We start from the raw sequence: 19409 nt of genomic DNA on the forward strand, positions 1-19409 counted from the left end.
GGTAGATGTTAGAAAACCTCACTAATAGCCTGCTTTTATTTCTCAATCATATGCTTCTCAGCATGTTCTAAGAGCACTATCGCCAAGAAAAGAATGTTGAGCTCATGTATCTAATTTTATTTTCACCCAAAATAAATCATCTTTCTTCATCTAGGGGGAAAAAAATGGGCAATTACTATAAGCTACTAAATCTTTGTTGATGAAGTTTAAATAACTGTGAGCTTCTCTCTCATGAAGGTAGTATGAACAATATGGAAAAGTCTGACTCTTCACGATACCAACTGTGCTCCCAATCCTTTCTGCCTGCGGTTTTTGGGTGTCTCTTGTCCCATTTTTAATTTCATGCACAAAATGGAAGCTTATTCATTTCTACTGTCAATAGCTTCCTTAAATTTACCTCCATCTAAGAATATATTACCATCTACACTATAAGATATGATCCAAGGTACAATTTTTAAGCTTAGGGAGCTCACAATATAGGCTGTAAGATATTGAAATCTATATACATACACATTAAATGAGTATAATAAGATAACATACTGGTATGCCATGTAAGTGTACACACATTCCTCTGGAAGTTCCAATGCAAGAAAGATAAGCAAACTGAAGGGACAGAGAAGGGAAAATTTAGAGAAGTGATGAGTCTCAGTTGGATTTTAAGACATGGGTGGAATTCACATAAATAGGAAGATAGGGAACATTCTAGATTGCAGTAACAAAAGTTATAAGAGTGGGAATAACAAAGAGCAAGTGTATGCCACACAGTTCAGAAGCAAGCAATCAAAAAATAAGTAGTACAAGAGGATGGCCTATAATATTTTTTTTCTACTTCCAATATACCCATGAGGATGACATTCTCCCACCACTAACAGTGGCAGTGGGCAGCAGTAAAGATTTTCACATATGAGAGTCATAATTACTAAAACTGGTTTGGGTAGAAAGCAAGGAGGAGGATGGAGTAAGCACTTAGACCTGACTTAAAAATTTCAGATGTTAGATAACAGGGGCGGCAGTAGTTCGAAAGAAAAACAGACAGGAAAATTCAAAACTTGAAGTCAATTTTTTTCAGCAAGGTGAGACTCATTTTAGATATATTGGATATGAAATGATAAACCTCAAAATGCCTCATTGGAGACGTGAGACTTCCACTCTAGAGAGTTGAGGGCTTGACAGATATTTGGGAATCATCAGTATATGGTATGTGGATGACAAAGGGTAGGGAAAAGGGAGGAAAGAGGGGATCAGATTGTGTCCATCAGTCCTGGGCAAAGCAACAGAAGCAAAAGGTCAAAGAAGGAGGGCTACGAATATTTAGGAGAATGCAACCCAAGAAATCAGTAACCAATGCAGGAAGGACCCATGGATTTGGCCTTAAGATCTTGGTCCTGGGGAGATAAATTAAGCACAAAGGTATGGGTGAACAGGAAATTAAGCAAGATTACTGAAAAGCTAGGAAGGGGGAAAGGGTCACATAAAGCAACAAAAATAGAGAAAAATAGGCTGGCAGTTACAGTGACAGCAACAGGGGGGGAAAAAAAATTGATTAGTCCTATATGCAGATAGGGCTTCCCAGGTGGTGCTAATGATAAATGTAGGAGACACAAGAGACATAAATTAGACCCCTGGGTCAGGAAGAGCCCCTGGAGGAGGGAATGGCAAACATCCAGTACTCCTGCCTAGAATCCCACGGACAGAGGAGCCTTGCAGGCTACAATTCACAGGGTCGCAAAGAGTCGAACACACTGAAGCAACTTCGTGCATGTGCGTACATGCACACAAACACACACACATACATGCAGTCTGATATGAAAATAAAAGTCAGAGAAGGGCATGATGATGAAGGGAGAGTAACAAAGAGATGGCAGTAAGATATAGAATAATATTACCAATTAGAACATCTACTGAACTCTAACCCTGTGCCTATTACTCTGAGGCACTTTACCAACAATATAACAGCAAACTCTGCTATCTCATGTTACAGAAGTGAAAACTAATGTGCAGAGTGGTTACATTTCTTCCTTAGGATCTCAATCTTCAGAAGAGCCAGAATTAGGAACTGAATTCAAGGTTCTCTGATACCAAGTTGTTCCTATAAGCTTCTATGCAAAATTGAAGAAAGTAGACATGAGGGTGAATTCCTAAATATTTGTTGACTACCTTGAAGGACAGTTTTGTTTTGTTTTGTTTTGTTTTAGATTCTGTGTTATTACTGTCCAAATACATGAAGTTCTGATGAAATAAAATCATACAGTACAGATAAAAACAGGCTATGAGAGCCAAGTCGTTTTAGGGCAAAATGGCAGATCATTCAACAGTTTTTTTTTGTTTTTGTTGTTTTTTTAGGAATTAGAAATGTTTAAAAATAGATATGGTGGTTTCTGAAAAAGAAAGAAAAAGAGAAGCGAAAAAGAAAGGAAAAAAAAAAGAAAAGAAGAACGGGAGGGCAGGAGAAGAAAAGAAAGAAACCACTGAGGAAATGTTGCTAGCTTACAAGAAAATCTGACTTAGAAAGAAGCGACAAATGCTAAAAAATGCGTAGACTTTGTGCTGGTTAATGCAATGCTAAACAACAGAATATACAGGCCTCATAATACTTCTGTAATGTGTACATATAATGCCTCTAGCACTTCTGGAAAATATGCAGACACTAATTAAAGGTCATTCTAGATAAAAATACATATTTCTTTAAAGGGGTGGGGATGGTGGGAAGGGGAGTGTGATCTCAGAACACATCCTCACAGATGCACAAAGATGAAACTATGTTTTTTTGGATAATTCTAGTGAATGTGGCAGCAAAAATTTGTTGCAAGAATGTTGGCTGGTTTTCACAAAGTTTGTTTGTTTTTTACAAATGGAGCTATAAGGTTATATTTGAAGAAAATTTTTAATAAAATTGTGCATATGCAGTTTAAGGTAGGAAAGAATGTGGGTCTAACTTCTTCCTGTAACAACAAGAAACTCAAACCATAAATATTTGAGATAGAACAGCCTTTTACAGTTTCGCCCCCTTGCATCATTTTGGATCTAATTTCTCCACAGAACTTGACAAACTAACAGTGTACCTCATATGAGTGAACAGTGATCATCTCATGACATAAAATACAAAGTTAATTGTTCATTTGTTCTTCAAAAAAAAAATCGTGAACTGTGAATTCTCAAGATGGTAATGTATCAGAACACAGACAGGAAACAAACATGGACAAAATTAATTATGTAGCAGACCTTCTAATTTACTTGAATTAGAAAGACTATATAAATGCTAAAAAAAAAAAAAAAATAGTCTTTTGGCACTTTGATCAAATCACTGACAGGAGTTACCCCATGTCTGAGGTCAGGGGCAGAAGCCAGGAGGACCCCATGCTCCAGCAGCAGCGGCCAAGAGGAGTTACCCCACATCCAAGGTCAGGGGCAACGGCCGAGGATGCCAGGCTGCGACGGCACAGGAACGCCCCAGAGGAGCTATTCCACGTGCAAGGTCAGGAAGGGCGGCGGTGAGGAGATACCCCTCGTCCAAGGTAAGGAGCAGCAGCAGCGCTTTGCTGGAGCAGCCGTGAAGAGATACCCCACGCCAAGGTAAGAGAAACCCAAGTAAGACGGTAGGTGTTCCAAGAGGGCATCAGAGGGCAGACACACTGAAACCATAATCACAGAAAACTAGCCAATCTAATCACACTAGGACCACAGCCTTGTCTAACTCAATGAAACTAAGCCATGCCCATGGGGCCACCCAAGACGGGCGGGTCATAGTGGAGAGGTCTGACAGAATGTGGTCCACTGGAGAAGGGAACAGCAAACCACTTCAGTATTCTTCCCTTGAGAACCCCATGAACGGTATGAAAAGGCAAAATGATAGGATACTGAAAGAGAACTCCCCAGGTCAGAAGGTGCCCAATATGCTACTGTTGATCAGTGGAGAAATAACTCCAGAAAGAATGAAGGGATGGAGCCAAAGAAAAAACAATACCCAGTTGTGGATGTGACTGGTGATAGAAGCAAGTTTTGATGCTGTAAAGAGCAATATTACATAGGAACCTGGAATGTCAGGTCCATGAATCAAGGCAAATTGAAGTGGTCAAACAAGAGATGGCAAGAGTGAACGTCAACATTCTAGGAAACAGCGAACTAAAGTGGACTGGAATAGAATGGGTGAATTTAACTCAGATGACTATTATATCTACTACTGCAGATAGGAATCACTTAGAGGAAATGGAGTAGCCATAGTGGTCAACGAGAGAGTCCAAAATGCAGTACTTGGATGCAATCTCAAAACGACAGAATGATCTCTGTTCATTTCCAAGGCAAACCATTCAATATCACAGTAATCCAGGTCTATGCCCCAACCAGTAACGCTGAAGAAGCTGAACGGTTCTAAGAAGACCTACAAGACCTTTTAGAACTAACACCAAAAAAACATGTCATTTTCACTATAGGGGACTGGAATGCAAAAGTAGGAAGTCAAGAAACACCTGGAGTAACAGGCAAATGTGGTCTTGGAATGCGGAATGAAGCAGGGCAAAGACTAATAGAGGTTTGCGAAGAAAATGCGCTGGTCATAGCAAACACCCTCCTCGAACAACACAAGAGAAGACTCTACACATGGAAATCACCAGATGGTCAACACTGAAATCAGATGGAGAAACTCTATACAGTCAAAAAAAAACAAGACCAGCAGCTGATTGTGGCTCAGATCATGAACTTCTTATTGCCAAATTCAGACTTAAATTGAAGAAAGCAGGGAAAACCACTAGACCATTCAGGTATGACCTAAATCAAATCCCTTATGATTATACAGTGGAAGTGAGAAATAGATTTAAGGGCCTAGATCTGATAGATAGAGTGCCTGATGAACTATGGATTGAGGTTTGTGACACTGTACAGGAGACAGGGATCAAGACCATCCCCATAGAAAAGAAATGCAAAAAAGCAAAATGGCTGTCTGGAGGAGGCCTTACAAATAGCTGTGAAAAGAAGAGAAGCAAAAAGCAAAGGAGAAAAGGAAAGATATAAGCATCTGAATGCAGAGTTCCAAAGAATAGCAAGAAGAGATAAGAAAGCCTTCTTCAGCGATCAATGCAGAGAAATAGAGGAAAACAATAGAATGGGACAGGCTAGAGATCTCTTCAAGAAAATTAGAGATACCAAGGGAACATTTCACGCAAAGATGGGCTCAATAAAGGACAGAAATGGTATGGACCTAACAGAAGCAGAAGATATTAAGAAGAGGTGGCAAGAATACACAGAAGAACTGTACAAAAAAAGATCTTCAAGACCAAGATAATCACGATGGTGTAATCACTCACCTAGAGCCAGACATCCTGGAATGTGAAGTCAAGTGGGCCTTAGAAAGCATCACTACGAACAAAGGTAGTGGAGGTGCTGGAATTCCAGTTGAGCTGTTTCAAATCCTGAAAGATGATGCTGTGAAAGTGCTGCACTCAATATGCCAGCAAATTTGGAAAACAAAGGTCAGTTTTCTTTCCAGTCCCAAAGAAAGGCAATGCCAAAGAATGCTCAAACTACCGCACAACTGCATTCATCTCACACGCTAGTAAAGTAATGCTCAAAATTCTCCAAGCCAGGCTTCAGCAATACATGAACCATGAACTTCCAGATGTTCAAGCTGGTTTTAGAACTGCAGAGGAACCAGAGATCAAATTGCCAACATCTGCTGGATCATTTAAAAACCAAGAGAGTTCCAGAAAAACATCTATTTCTGCTTTATTGACTATGCCAAAGCCTTTGACTGTGTGGATCACAATAAACCGTGGAAAATTCTGAAAGAGATGGGAATTCCAGACCAGCTGATCTGCCTCTTGAGAAACCTATATGCAGGTCAGGAAGCAACAGTTAGAACTGGACAAGGAACAACAGAGACTGGTTCCAAATAGCAAAAGGAGTACGTCAAAAGGCTATATATTGTCACCCTGCTTATTTAACTTATATGCACAGTACATCATGAGAAATGCTGGGCTGGAAGAAGCATATGCTGAAATCAAGATTGCTCGGAGAAATATCAATAACCTCAGATATGAAGATGACACCACCCTTATGGCAGAAAGTGAAGAACTAAAGAGCCTCTTGATGAAAGTGAAAGAGGAGAGTGAAACAGTTGGCTTAAAGCTCAACATTCAGAAAACAAAGGTCATGGCATCTGGTCCCATCACTTCATGGGAAATAGATGGGGAAACAGTGGAAACAGTGTCAGACTTCATTTTGGGGGGCTCCAAAATCACTGCAGATGGTGATTGCAGCCATGAAAGTAAAAGATGCTTACTCCTTGGAAGAAAAGTTATGACCAACCTAGGTAGCATATTAAAAAGCAGAGACATTACTTTGCCAACAAAGGTCCGTCTAGTCAAGGCTATGGTTTTTCCAGTAGTCGTGTATGGATGTGAGAGTTGGACTGTGAAGAAAGCTGAGCACCAAAGAATTGATGCTTTTGAACTGTGGTGTTGGAGAAGACTCTTGAGAGTCCCTTGGACTGCAAGGAGATCCAACCAGTCCATTCTGAAGGAGATCAGTCCTGGATTTCTTTGGAAGGAATGATGCTAAAGCTGAAACTCCAGTACTTTGGCCACCTCATGCGAAGAGTTGACTCACTGGAAAAGACTCTGATGCTGGGAGGGATAGGGGGAAGGAGGCGAAGGGGACGACAGAGGATGAGATGGCTGGATGGCTTCACTGACTCGATGGACGTGAACTTCGGGAGATGGTGACCGACAGGGAGGCCTGGCGTGCTGCGATTCATGGGGTCGCAAAGAGTCAGACACAACTGAGCGACTGAACTGAACTGAAAGAGGCTTTGAAAGTCTGGTTTCTGTACTTGAGATATGAGCTCATATTATCATAATCAATAACTTTATAAATATAGAGAACAGCTAGAATATGCAGAAAAGCCATATTTGATTAAGGCAGAAAGACATTTATTGATGAGTCAAAATTCTCTTACTTCTCCCTTGATGCCTTCATTTTGGTATTTTTCATTAGCACCTACCTTAGAAAGTGGGGTCAGAAGGAAGCAGAGAAGCTATAGTAAACTGCCTTTTGTCAGAGAAATTAGAAAATAAATACTAAAAGTTCAAGTTAGTTACAGATTTTAATTATTCATGTTATTCCTAGTCTATTCATGTTATGCCTCATTACCAATGGCTAATTCAGAGTGAACTCAATAGGTAATACAATATACTTATTAACACTTTCAGGTAAGTGGTCTTGCTTCAGAAAATCAAAAATAATCACTAAAATGAAAGTTTTAATTACTTGTAGATGTCAATTATCCATGTCATTCTTCGTCTAGTATCTCATTACCAAGAACAAGACAAAAATACCTGTACTGACATGGAATGAGTAATGAATCTAGCAATGCAAAGCTTTAATCCTATGTTTTTTTTTTCAGTGAACCTGCGTGTTCAACCATTACAACCTGCCCTATACTCTCCATGCTCTACATGCTCTAAAATACCTTTTATTTACAGCACCTTATGCAAAAAAAAAAAAAAAAAAGTCAACTATTTAGACTCTCTCAGCCAAGACTTTCTCAGACATTTTGGATTCAGCAAACTTGAAGGTTTAACATGTACCTTACCATCAACACTAAGTAAAAGAAGGACTAGCATATAACAAAGAAATGTTGACTGACAACAAAACTTCTATAAATATAAGAAATCAAATATTTAAGGATAGCTGATTTAGCTTGAAAAGAGCAGTGTAAATTTTAGTGTTCTCCCAAAGCAGCTATTTAAAATTCACAATCTCAAAAGATGCAGTAGTGAAAAACCATAGATAGATGTATACACACACACACACAAACAGTGTCTACTGAAAAAACCTTGGTACTGTGAAACATATCTGGCTAAATTTAGAAGTTGTCCAATATTATATCAGTAACTACATCTACCTCTTCAGATTGAGAAAACTTTTGTAGATCATTTTATCTTCCATTCTTAAAATATTTTGAGCAGTAACTGCTTAAAGTCTACGACTCTTACATTTTTTAAGCTCAAAAATTGCACAAAAATCAAGTAATTGAGGATATCATTCCATATTTCACTATCACAAAGAGAAAGATATTAGTGACAATCTGTCAATTCTGTATCACCTTTAGGAAAACTCCAGTATATATAAGTACAGTAATAGAATCAACTTCTAACAAGAAGTCTCCTGATCTGGCTTCTTCAACCCCTCAGTAAATCATTCTCCCCACCCTAGCATGGTCCACCTGCCACAGCATCTCTGGTCAATGTGCCACATCCAAACAAAATAATGGATCTAACAGTTTTAGAGCTTCTGCCCATTTAAAACTATCAAGACAAGGAAACCCAATATATGACTGTTGAGGTTAAGAAATGTCCATGCATGAGCTGTTACTGGCAACTGCTACCAGTGCTTCTACATCCAACATCCTGTGTGTGCTGGTACAGCATTTAAGAAACGATGTCCCAATAACATGGCTATTGCTTATGGCTCCAAATGCAACACTGCCCAATTTTCTATATTTTAACATTTGAAATACCTCTTTTGTGTCATTCCCAATCAGAAAATGAGGTCTTTTTGTCTTTTCTATTTGTAAAATGAAGCTACTTAACACAGCACTTAGTCAAAATGAATTAAATCTCTTTAAGCCAAAGTTTAAGATATCCTGGCTACTAAGCAACTTATAAAATGCTATTTTGAATTGTTCCCTATCATTTCCCACCCTATTAGTATTGAGACAGTCCTTTAAAACATTAGGTCTCCTAGCTAACAAAATCTTACACCCATGAAAAACCAATTTGCGTTTTCATGATGATGATGATGCTCTCATTCATTCAGTTTTACTGGTGCAATAATATTTATATCACAAGTCATTCAAACTTACCTCTAAGGCTATAATATGCAGATAAATATCATCTTAAAAATACTTTTAAAATGAGAAATTTATGCTGAAAAATACTGCTTTATCATTGTAGTGTAATCTTTGCAGGCCAGAGTGAGGAGAAAAATAATAATTTCATTAAAGATAAAGATTCATATCACATAAATAACAGGGATTCTCTTTACCTACTCACCAATACCATAACCATCACATTGTAAATGCCCCTCTACATTTAAAATGAATCCTACTAAATCAGAAATGGAATACTGAATTTGACAGTTCACATACCTGAACCTCGCTTGTTCTCTGTTTAACAGCATCTTCTTTCTCCTTAAGGTCCTGTTCCACATTATTCTTTTCCCTAGAAGACCAGCAAACAATGCAAGAATATTTGAGAACATCAGCTACAGCCGGTATGGTTATCCATCCTCCTAATCCTGAATCGCTTTTTAAATACATGGTGAAACATTCAATTTTTAAATGAAGGGCAGCTTTTTCTACCCTCTTTTAATTATTTATGGAATAGAAATCAATATAAGCTCTATTAGTAAAAAAAAAAAAATCGCTTTCTCACTAAAATGTGGTGAAAAGAGAATAGATTAAAAAAGGAAGAGGAGAAAAATAATCAATGAAACACTCAGGTTTCACTGATCTCACTGTTGCTATGGAAATGCTGTCCAATGAAAATTACTGGTGAAAAACAAGGAGGGGTTGCATCAGCTCTGTGAGCTTAACCCTTAAATACCACTGTTAAAATGAAAATGGCTAAGAGAAACAGTCAACAATATTAAGGAAAAGGACATTACTGAAGTGCTAATTTCCTCTTAAATCCCTTAAATCCCAATTTTAGAATGAAACAACAGACACAATAGAAAAGACTACCAATACACAGGTCATCTGATCTATTCAATACTACATCTGCTCAAAAGCTATTTTAGGACCACCTTTCAATACCAATTGATCAAATATATTAGGTAACGTGCACTGAGTGAAAAAAAGAGTCACCTTAGCATTTATTTCTTTCTACTCTTCAGGTCATATATGTTAGGATCCACATTTACACTGAAATATCATTTTCTAAATTCTTATATGCTTCCATCAAAACTGGATTCCTAATAAGGGACTCTTAAGCAATCTTAGATTTGGAATTACAAAACAGAGGTGTTTTTTTTGAAGTAAAAAATTTAAATGCCTGGTTGTACTGAAATCTCTCCCCTCCCCACTGCTCCCTTCACTTTCTTTTTCCACAAAATGAGATGAAAGAGCCACAGAGTTCTGCAAGAATAAACTTTTGGGGTGAGGGGAAGGTAATGAGGGCCAACAAGAAGAAGGATGCCACTCAAGAAGTCCTTCAGATTAGTACCACAGAGTTATTTCTTAGAGCTTCATGACTGTATTTCAGTTTCATCTTAAGACATAACCCAAACAGAAGTTCAGGCTCCGTTAAGCTGAGGCATAAAATAAAGTGAGAAAATTCTATCACAGGAGATACTTAAGGGACAAGTACATGCCACTTTTAAATTTCTCACCAATGTAGATAAAAATCAACTGTTTTGGATACATAGGTGCAATGCTCTTAAGATTTGCAGGAAGGGAAAAAAGTACAATAATAAAGCTATTTGTGTAAAGTTGATTTTAAATACTAAAGATGACTAAGGAGCTCACTGTTTGTCAGATGGGTCAAAATATGAGTCAAGATGTAGTAGAGGTTTTAAACATTCTCTTATCATACGAATCACTGTGGCAGCCCATTACTTCCATACCTCAAACTACTTATTAAGCAAAGGTCAACCCTCACTTCCAATCCTTAAAAAATTAGGTAAAATAGAGGAAAAAAAAAACAAAAACCCACAGGTAGAAAAATCTAAATATACTCCACAAATTCTGCAAGTTCAATCTTAGAAATTTTTTCTTTCCACCATATGTGAGCAGAGGAGTGTTTCCAGTCCTGCTGCAGCATGTCAAAAATCGGTCACATGAAACACCAGCCTCCTCCCTTCATCCCAAATCCTCAGAGGCATTCCACACAAGGTCAGTATCAACTCAGTTTCTTGTTTCTGACAGTAGATAATAACAAAAACAGAAAATGCAACATAGTATCACAGACCAAACCTGCACACACTAATGTGCATGTTTGTATTCAATCCTTTCTTGCTCTGCTGTTAACTGCTGATACCGACCACGTCTGCTCAGATCAAGTGTGCATGAAGGAAAACAGGGTGCGAGAAGGCAGTGAACTGCCTTAACACAGCTAACACACAAGAATGGGAAAGCAAAAGAAGGAAGCTCACTCAGAGAAAAAGGAAAACAGATTACAAAGTACTCTCAGCTCTAACCAGCAAACAAAGTTGATGTTTGGGTAAAATAGAGGAAGAATATAAAGTAAAATCTCATGATTTGGGGTATGGGAGAGGTGGGGAGCGGTGGTGATTTCAAACACCCTGAAGACCATTCCCAACTAAATAAATATAGGAATCTTTAGGGATTAATTTCTCTTTAATCTGAGATCAATTAAATTTAACTTTCAGTCCGTATTTGTCTAGTGAAATTCTGGTCTCATAATAACTCCTTTTATTATCAAAATCAAGTAGTATAATTACTGAACAGAAAACTTTAAAAATGATAAAATGACCAGTTACAGTACTTTCTATACCAAACCTATGACTGATTCATGTTGCTGTTTGGTAGAAACCAACACTATATTATAAAGTAATTATCTTCAATTAAAACTAAATAAATTTTTAAAAATTAATGACAAACTCTATCCTAAAATGAAACTGAAAATCGAATAATTTTCTCATTAATATAGATGATAATTTCAGAGATACTAAATTGTTATTCTCTGGTATTCCACAGGCATTTAACCTCTATAATTATCTTTCTCATTTCAGTCAACTAAAAATATGTAAACACACTTTAGGTACACTAACGATGGCAGGCCATACTCCTTACATTCATCTCACTTTCAAACAACAGGTATATTTTTCTAAAGGTGACGAATAATAGTCAATACAAGAACATCCAAGCATTCTGTTTAACACTAGTAATTTAAAATTTTAATTATTTTCAAGACTCTGTGCCACAATAAAAAGATGTTTAGATACAGTTTCCTAAGGAGTCCACCAATACATGTGGATAAGACATACATATCTCAAAGACAGGTGTGTGAGCATTTTGTCACTATTCTCAGACATTGGGAAAAGCTACTGCCTTCACCTTAGCAACTTCTGGAAAAGGGAAATGATCCTACACACCCTTGATTTTAGACTAGATGGTAAAGCATCTGCCTACAATGTGGGAGACCTGGGTTCGATCCCTGGGTTGGGAAGATCTCCTGGACAAGGAAATGGCAACCCACTCCAGTACTCTTGCCTGGAAAATCCTATGGACAGAGGAGCCTGGCAGGCTACGTCCCTGAGGTCACAAAGAGTTAGACACAACTGAGTGACTTCACTCACTCACTGGCCCTATTTACTCCCAAGATTATAGCACATCTTGAAGAATCCACAAATATCAAAGCTGTAAAGAAAGGCCAGAAAAAGAGCTTCCTAGTGTTTCAAAGGTTGACTGGTTTGATTCCATGGAACCTGGAATCTGAAACCAGCAAGAAAAGCAAAATACAAGCTAAGCTTTCAGAACCTGAAGTTTATAACTGCCTAAACTTATGATCAAGTAGTCAAACATCCCGCCAAGGACTAGAGGTTTGGATTCTAATCTGGTTCTGCCATGAAATGGTTTTTCTGACTCTGATTAGGTCATACAACTATTCAGAGCTTCAGTATTATTTTTCACTCTGCAGATGCTGATATCTCTATCATATTAAGATTTGTACAGTGAAATGCACAAGATAGCATGCAATTAAGAAAAAAGTAGGCACTGAGCCTATGCTATGATTTGGTTTTACCTGTAATATTAATATTACTCAAATTTTAAATAATATACATGGAGTAATTTTTAAATGTGTTAAACAGAATTATGGGATATCAGAAAGTTTATAAAACACTGATATTGTCTAAATATTCAAAATAACTACTGTCTACTTTTAGAAATTCATTATACGGTTTTCAAAGCATAAGACTTGGAGTAAAACAGTCCAAAATTCAAATACTGGCTCCATTATAGTCATCTTTGTTAAATCACTGAAGTAACAGATACTTGTTCTAGTGGACCCTCCCTTCTTCTAGGACTCAGCAATCTTAGGAGACTGCTCCTCTCTCCCTATTATCTTTCTACCCATATAGTTCCAATCAGTTCAGTTCAGTTCAGTTCAGTCGCTCAGTCGTGTCCAACTCTTTGCGACCCCATGAATCGCAGCACGCCAGGCCTTCCTGTCCATCACCAACTCCCGGAGTTCACTGAGACTCATGACCATCGAGTTAGTGATGCCATCCAGCCATCTCATCCTCTGTCGTCCCCTTCTTCTCCTGCCCCCAATCCATCCCAGCATCAGAGTCTTTTCCAATGAGTCAACTCTTCGCATGAGGTGGCCAAAGTACTGGAGTTTCAGCTTTAGCATCAGTCCTTCCTAAGAAATCCTAGGGCTGATCTCCTTCAGAATGGACTGGATGGATCTCCTTGCAGTCCAAGGGACTCTCAAGAGTCTTCTCCAACACCACAGTTCAAAGGCATCAATTCTTTGGTGCTCAGCCTTCTTCACAGTCCAACTCTCACATCCATACATGACTACTGGAAAAACCATAGTCTTGACTAGATGGACCTTAGTCAGCAAAGTAATATCTCTGCTTTTCAATATGCTACCTAGGTCAGTCATAACTTTTCTTCCAAGGAGTAAGCATCTTTTAATTTCATGGCTGCAGTCACCATCTGCAGTGATTCTGGAGCCCCCAAAAATAAAGTCTGACACTGTTTCCACTGTTTCCCATCTATTTCCCATGAAGTGATGGGACCAGATGCCATGATCTTCATTTTCTGAATGTTGAGCTTTAAGCCAACTTTTTCCACTCTCCTCTTTTACTATCATCAAGAGGCTTTTTAGTTCCTCTTCACTTTCTGCCATAAGGGTGGTGTCATCTGCATATTTGAGGTTATTGATATTTCTCCTGGCAATCGTGATTCCAACTTGTGTTTCTTCCAGCCCAGCATTTCTCATGATGTACTCTGCATAGAAGTTAAATAAGCAGGGTGACAATATACAGCTTTGACGTCCTCCTTTCCCTATTTGGAATCAGTCTCTGCTGTTCCTTGTCCAGTTCTGTTGCTTCCTGACCTGCACACAGATTTCTCAAGAGGCAGGTTAGGCGGTGTGGTATTCTCATCTCTTTCAGAATTTTCCACAGTTTATTCTGATCCACACAGTCAAAGGCTTTGGCATAGTCTATAACTATTTCTATAAACAGAAATAGATGTTTTTCTGGAACTCTCTTGCTTTTTCCATGATCCAGCAGATGTTGGCAATTTGATCTCTGGTTCCTCTGCCTTTTCTAAATCCAACTTGAACATCTGCAAGTAAACGGTTCATGTATTGCTGAAGCCTAGCTTGGAGAATTTTGAGCATTACTTTACTAGCGTGTGAGATGAGTGCAACTGTGCAGCAGTTTGAGCATTCTTTGGCATTGCCTTTCTTTGGGATTGGAATGAACACTGACCTTTTCCAGTCCTGTGGCCACTGCTGAGTTTTCCAAATTTGCTGGCATACTGAGTGCAGCACTTTGACAGCATCATCTTTCAGGATTTGAAATAGCTCTACTGGAATTCCATCACCTCCACTAGCTTTGTTCGTAGTGATCCTTTCTAAGGCCCACTTCCAATAGAAGATACCATCTTTTTCATCTTTTTAACCTCTCTAAATAATAAATGGCCAGTGATTAGCTTCCAACTAAAACTCAACCAGTCATAGCTTCCCACCTCATAATCACAGGGATTATCTCAAGATAGGTCCCTGATCAAAGCCAAGGTAGTCACAAACTTTATCTAAGATGCTTTTATTTGGAATTAGTAGAAAACAACAACATGAATTACTTTATAGAAGCAGGATTTTGTATTCAATTGAAATTAAGTTGCTATCAAGTCCAATTAAACCATTCAGTTTGGGTGATAAAGTGCTGGAGATTCCCAGGCTGGCATAATTACTGTTGAAATACCATATGATAAATACACCACAGTGGTGACAGCTGCATAACAGTACAAATACATCTATGCCACTGGTCTGTATGCCTAAAAATGGTTTTAAAACTGTCAACTTTTTGCTATGCATATTTTACCACAATAAAAAAATTTAATAAAAAGGAAAGCACAGGGCTGAGAAAACTCTAGATAGCAGATTACTTTATCTAAGATGGAGGGTTCGGTTCAGTTCAAATCAGTCACTCAGTCATGTCCGACACTTGGCAACCCCATGAATCGCAGCACGCCAGGCCTCTGTGTCCATCACCATTTCCCGAAGTTCACTAAGACTGACGTCCATTAAGTCCGTGATGCCATCCAGCCATCTCATCCTCTGTCGTCCCCTTCTCCTCCTGCCCCTGATCCCTCCCAGCATCAGAGTCTTTTCCAATGAGTCAACTCTTCGCATGAGGTGGCCAAAGTACTGGAGTTTCAGCTTTAGCATCAGTCCTTCCTAAGAAATCCCAGGGCTGATCTCCTTCAGAATGGACTGGTTGGATCTCCTTGTGTTCCAAAGGACTCTCAAGAGTCTTCTCGAACACCACAGTTCAAAGGCATCAATTCTTCGGTGCTCAGCCTTCTTCACAGTCCAACTCTCACATCCCACATGACCACTGAGAAAACCATAGCCTTGACTAGACGGACCTTAGTTGGCAAAGTAATGTCTCTGCTTTTGAATATGCTATCTAGGTTAGGTCCATGAATCAAGGCAAATTGGGAGTGGTCAAACAGGAGATGGCAAGAGTGAACGTCGACATTCTAGGAATCAGAGCACTAAAATGGACTCAAATGGGTGAATTTAACTCAGATGACCATTATATCTACTACTGCGGGCAGGAATCCCTTTGAAGAAATGGAGTTGCCATCATGGTCAACAAGAGTCCGAAATGCAGTACTTGGATGCAATCTCAAAAACGACAGAATGATCTCTGTTGTTTCCAAGGCAAACCATTCAATATCACAGTAATCCAAGTCTATGCCCCAACCAGTAACACTGAAAAAGCTGAAGTTGAACGGTTCTATGAAGATCTACAACACCTTTTAGAACTAACACCCCAAAAAGATGTCCTTTTCATTATAAGGGACTGGAATGCAAAAGATGGAGGGTTAACGTATGGTAAATAAAGCTGGAATGGTAGATCAGGTTATGATTATAAAACAACCTCAGTACTAGGTAAAGCCACACAGATTTTTAATATAGGCAGGCAATGTGAGTCCCCAAAGATCTGAGTTGTGCTTTTTGAACTCCTGAATGGCATTATTTAACAACATAGCTCTTCTTTCTCTGCTGGTTTCTGCTTTATAGAGGAAGAGAGGAAGCAGAGGCTCTTATTGAGAAAGCTGATGACAGTTGCTAGAAAGGCAACAGAACACTCTGACTCTGCTTATCTTGGGAACTGTCAGAAGTCTTGAGCTGGATTAGAGTAACAACTGCAGACAGAAGATAAGAAAGTCTTGGCTTGTAATTCAAACCACTCGGAAAGTTAGACTCTAAGAATTCATATTTAGTTGAAAAAAACCAAAGTTTCAGAGTAAAGACATTGATTTGTACCCTAAGTTTTTAGTTTCTCTTTGCCTTAAATATATAATGACTATACGACTGTATTATTTTATTCTTTTAACAAATAGCTATTTGAGTATCTGTGCTGTATTGTGCTTAGTCGCTAGGTCGTGTCCAACTCTTTGCAACCCCATGGATTTTAGTCTTGCAGGCTCCTCTATCCATGAGGATTCTCCAGGCAAGAATACTGGGGTGGGTTACCATGCCCTCTTTCAGGGGATCTTCTCAACCCAGGGATCAAACCCAGGTTTCCCGCACTGCAGGCGGATCCTCTACTGTCTGTGCCACCAGAGAAGACCATGAAAACTGGAGTGGATAGCCTATCCCTTCTCCAGGGGATATTCCCGACCCAGGAATCAAACTGGGATCTCCTGCATTGCAGGTGGATTCTTGACCAGCTGAGCTACCAGGGAAGCCCACTGAGTATTTACTATATACCAAACAAGATTAAACTTGGCCCCCTACTTATAGTTTGTTGGGAAGACAAACATAGCTGTTAATGACAGAACTACTAAGATAATTGCTATAAAAGCTCAAGCGCATTTGATCCTATGGGAAAAAAAAACAAAATTTAGTTTTAAGAGGCTGGCTTTTAAAATGAGTTTTAGTTTTGAAAAATAAGTCCAAATATATTCATTGACAAAGACTGTTGTAAGGAAAGGCCAATTGGAGTCAGGAAAAAACAGACACTTTGGAGTGTGGCTCACATGACCACTGCCCTGTCAGTGAAAGATTTCAAAACTAAACGATGGATTTTTTTTTTTTAAAGGAGAAATGAAAGTTTATTTTGCAAAGTCCAAATAATTAATTTATTCTACTTGCCTAGCAGGATAAAATGAGATGAAAAAACTCAAAGAAAAGAAATGTAAGACTAGGACTTAATTTTCTTAAAGTTGATGAGATTATTAATTTATATTCCACCTAGAAATACTTCAGCACAATGCCTGGCACATAATAAGCGCTTAGTAAATGCCAACTATCATCTTCATCATCATCATCATCCAATTTACTAGCATAAAAGTATAAAATTTACTGGCTTTTTGGAAAGTTCTAATCAAGCATCTAATCACTTTATGGCCAAACAGATGGAGCAACAATGGAAACAGTGACAGAGTTTATTTTCTTGGGTTCCAAAATCATTGCAGATGGTGACTGAAGCCATGAAATTAAAAGACACATGCTCCTTGGAAGAAAAGCTATGACAAACCTAGACAGCAAATTAAAAAGCAGAGACATTACTTTGCCGACAAAGGTCCATCTAGTCAAGGCTACAGTTTTTCCAGTAGTCATGTATGGATGTGAGACTTAGACCATAAAGAAGGCTGAGCGCCAAAGAATTGATGCTTTTGAACTGTGGTGTTGGAGAAGACTCTTGAGAGTCCCTTGGACTGCAAGGAGATCCAACCAGTCCATCCTAAAGGAAATCAGTCCTAAATGTTCACTGGAAGGACTGATGCTGAAGCTGAAGCTCTAATACTTTGGCCACCTGATGCAAAGAACTGACTCAGTGGAAAAGACCCTGATGCTGGGAAAGACTGAAGGCAGGAGGAAAAGGGGATGACAGAGGATGAGTTGGTTGGATGGCATCACCAACTCGATGGACATGAGTTTGAGCAAGCTTCAGGAGTTTGTGATGAACAGGGAAGCCTGGCATGCTGCAGTCCATGGGGTCGCAAAGAGTCAGACACGACTAAGTGACTGAAGTGAACTAAATCAAGCATCCAGAGTGATGATAGTTAGCACTTGAATATGTTGGTATCTGAAATTTCTTGGTAGATATTTTTGTTTCCCCAAAACAAACTGAAACACATTCTATAAAATGTACTGCTCTTAAAAGACATAAATGCCTCTTAATAAGCTATCAGTTTCACAAAATAATGCAAGCAAATAAAATGCCATTTCTAGAGGAAACAATAGATGCAAAGCAGAGATGTCCAAGAGAAATATAAGCCACACATGCAATTTTAAGTGATCTAATAGCTATATATTAAAAAGTAAAAAGAAATAAGTGAAATTTATTTTAATGTTTTATTTAATCCAAGATATAAAAAAATTCACATTCTTCTTTTGAAATCTAGTATATTTTATACTAAAAGCACATCTTAATTTGGATTAGCTATATTTCAAGGGCTCAGTAGCCACATGCAGCTCGTGGCTGCTGTATTAACACAGACTCAGACTTGAGCAAGAAGGGTTCAAAAAAGAGAAGTTTCCCTAAGCAGAGGTTTTAAATGATGAGCCATGTACTCTATGTGAATACAAATTAAGGTGCCTCTCCTTATTACCAAACAAACAAACCCTACAACTTAGAGCTTCAATGACTCAATCACTAATGGACTGTTGCTGCTGCTGCTAAGTCGCTTCAGTCGTGTCTGACTCTGTGTGACCCCATAGACGGCCTCCTACCAGGCTCCCCCATCCCTGCGATTCTCCAGGCAAGAACACTGGAGTGGGTTGCCATTTCCTTCTCCAATGCATGAAAGTGAAAAGTGAAAGCGAAGTCGCTCAGTCGTGTCTGACTCGTAGCAACCTCATGGACTGCAGCCTACCAGGCTCCTCTGTCCATGGGATTTTCCAGGCAAGAGTACTGGAGTGGGGTGCCATTGCCTTCTCCAAATGGACTGTTGAGGTAGCCACAACTGAGACCTTCTAGTATCAGTACCACAGGGCCACAAACAGATCAGATTGGATTTTATAAGCAAAAGAATTCCAGATTCAATAGTATAAGCAATGCTCTCTCCAGAGCTAATGTATTCTCACAGTATTTAAACTGAACTAAACCAAAAACATAATTAAAAAAAAAATTCAAGCCACATGCAAATAGTGCCCCAAATATTTTTTAAAAATCAGCCCTATGTATGATTGAAGTAG

The 19409-nt window shown here is 38.7% G+C and overlaps 1 protein-coding gene across 9 annotated transcripts in view; it reads right to left on the reverse strand.

Annotated features, from left to right (window-relative positions):
• The window catches only part of EPS15 (epidermal growth factor receptor pathway substrate 15), a 148158-nt gene that overhangs the window by 55103 nt on the left and 73646 nt on the right, over window positions 1-19409 (reverse strand). For all 9 annotated transcript variants that reach the window (XM_060408937.1, XM_042247911.2, XM_060408930.1 and 6 more), the window contains exon 13: window positions 9143-9215. In XM_060408937.1, the coding sequence (XP_060264920.1) occupies window positions 9143-9215 (73 nt within the window). The remainder of the gene's footprint in view (window positions 1-9142; window positions 9216-19409) is intronic.

Source organism: Ovis aries, chromosome 1 (assembly GCF_016772045.2).
Source record: "Ovis aries strain OAR_USU_Benz2616 breed Rambouillet chromosome 1, ARS-UI_Ramb_v3.0, whole genome shotgun sequence".
Lineage (NCBI taxonomy): Eukaryota > Metazoa > Chordata > Mammalia > Artiodactyla > Bovidae > Ovis > Ovis aries.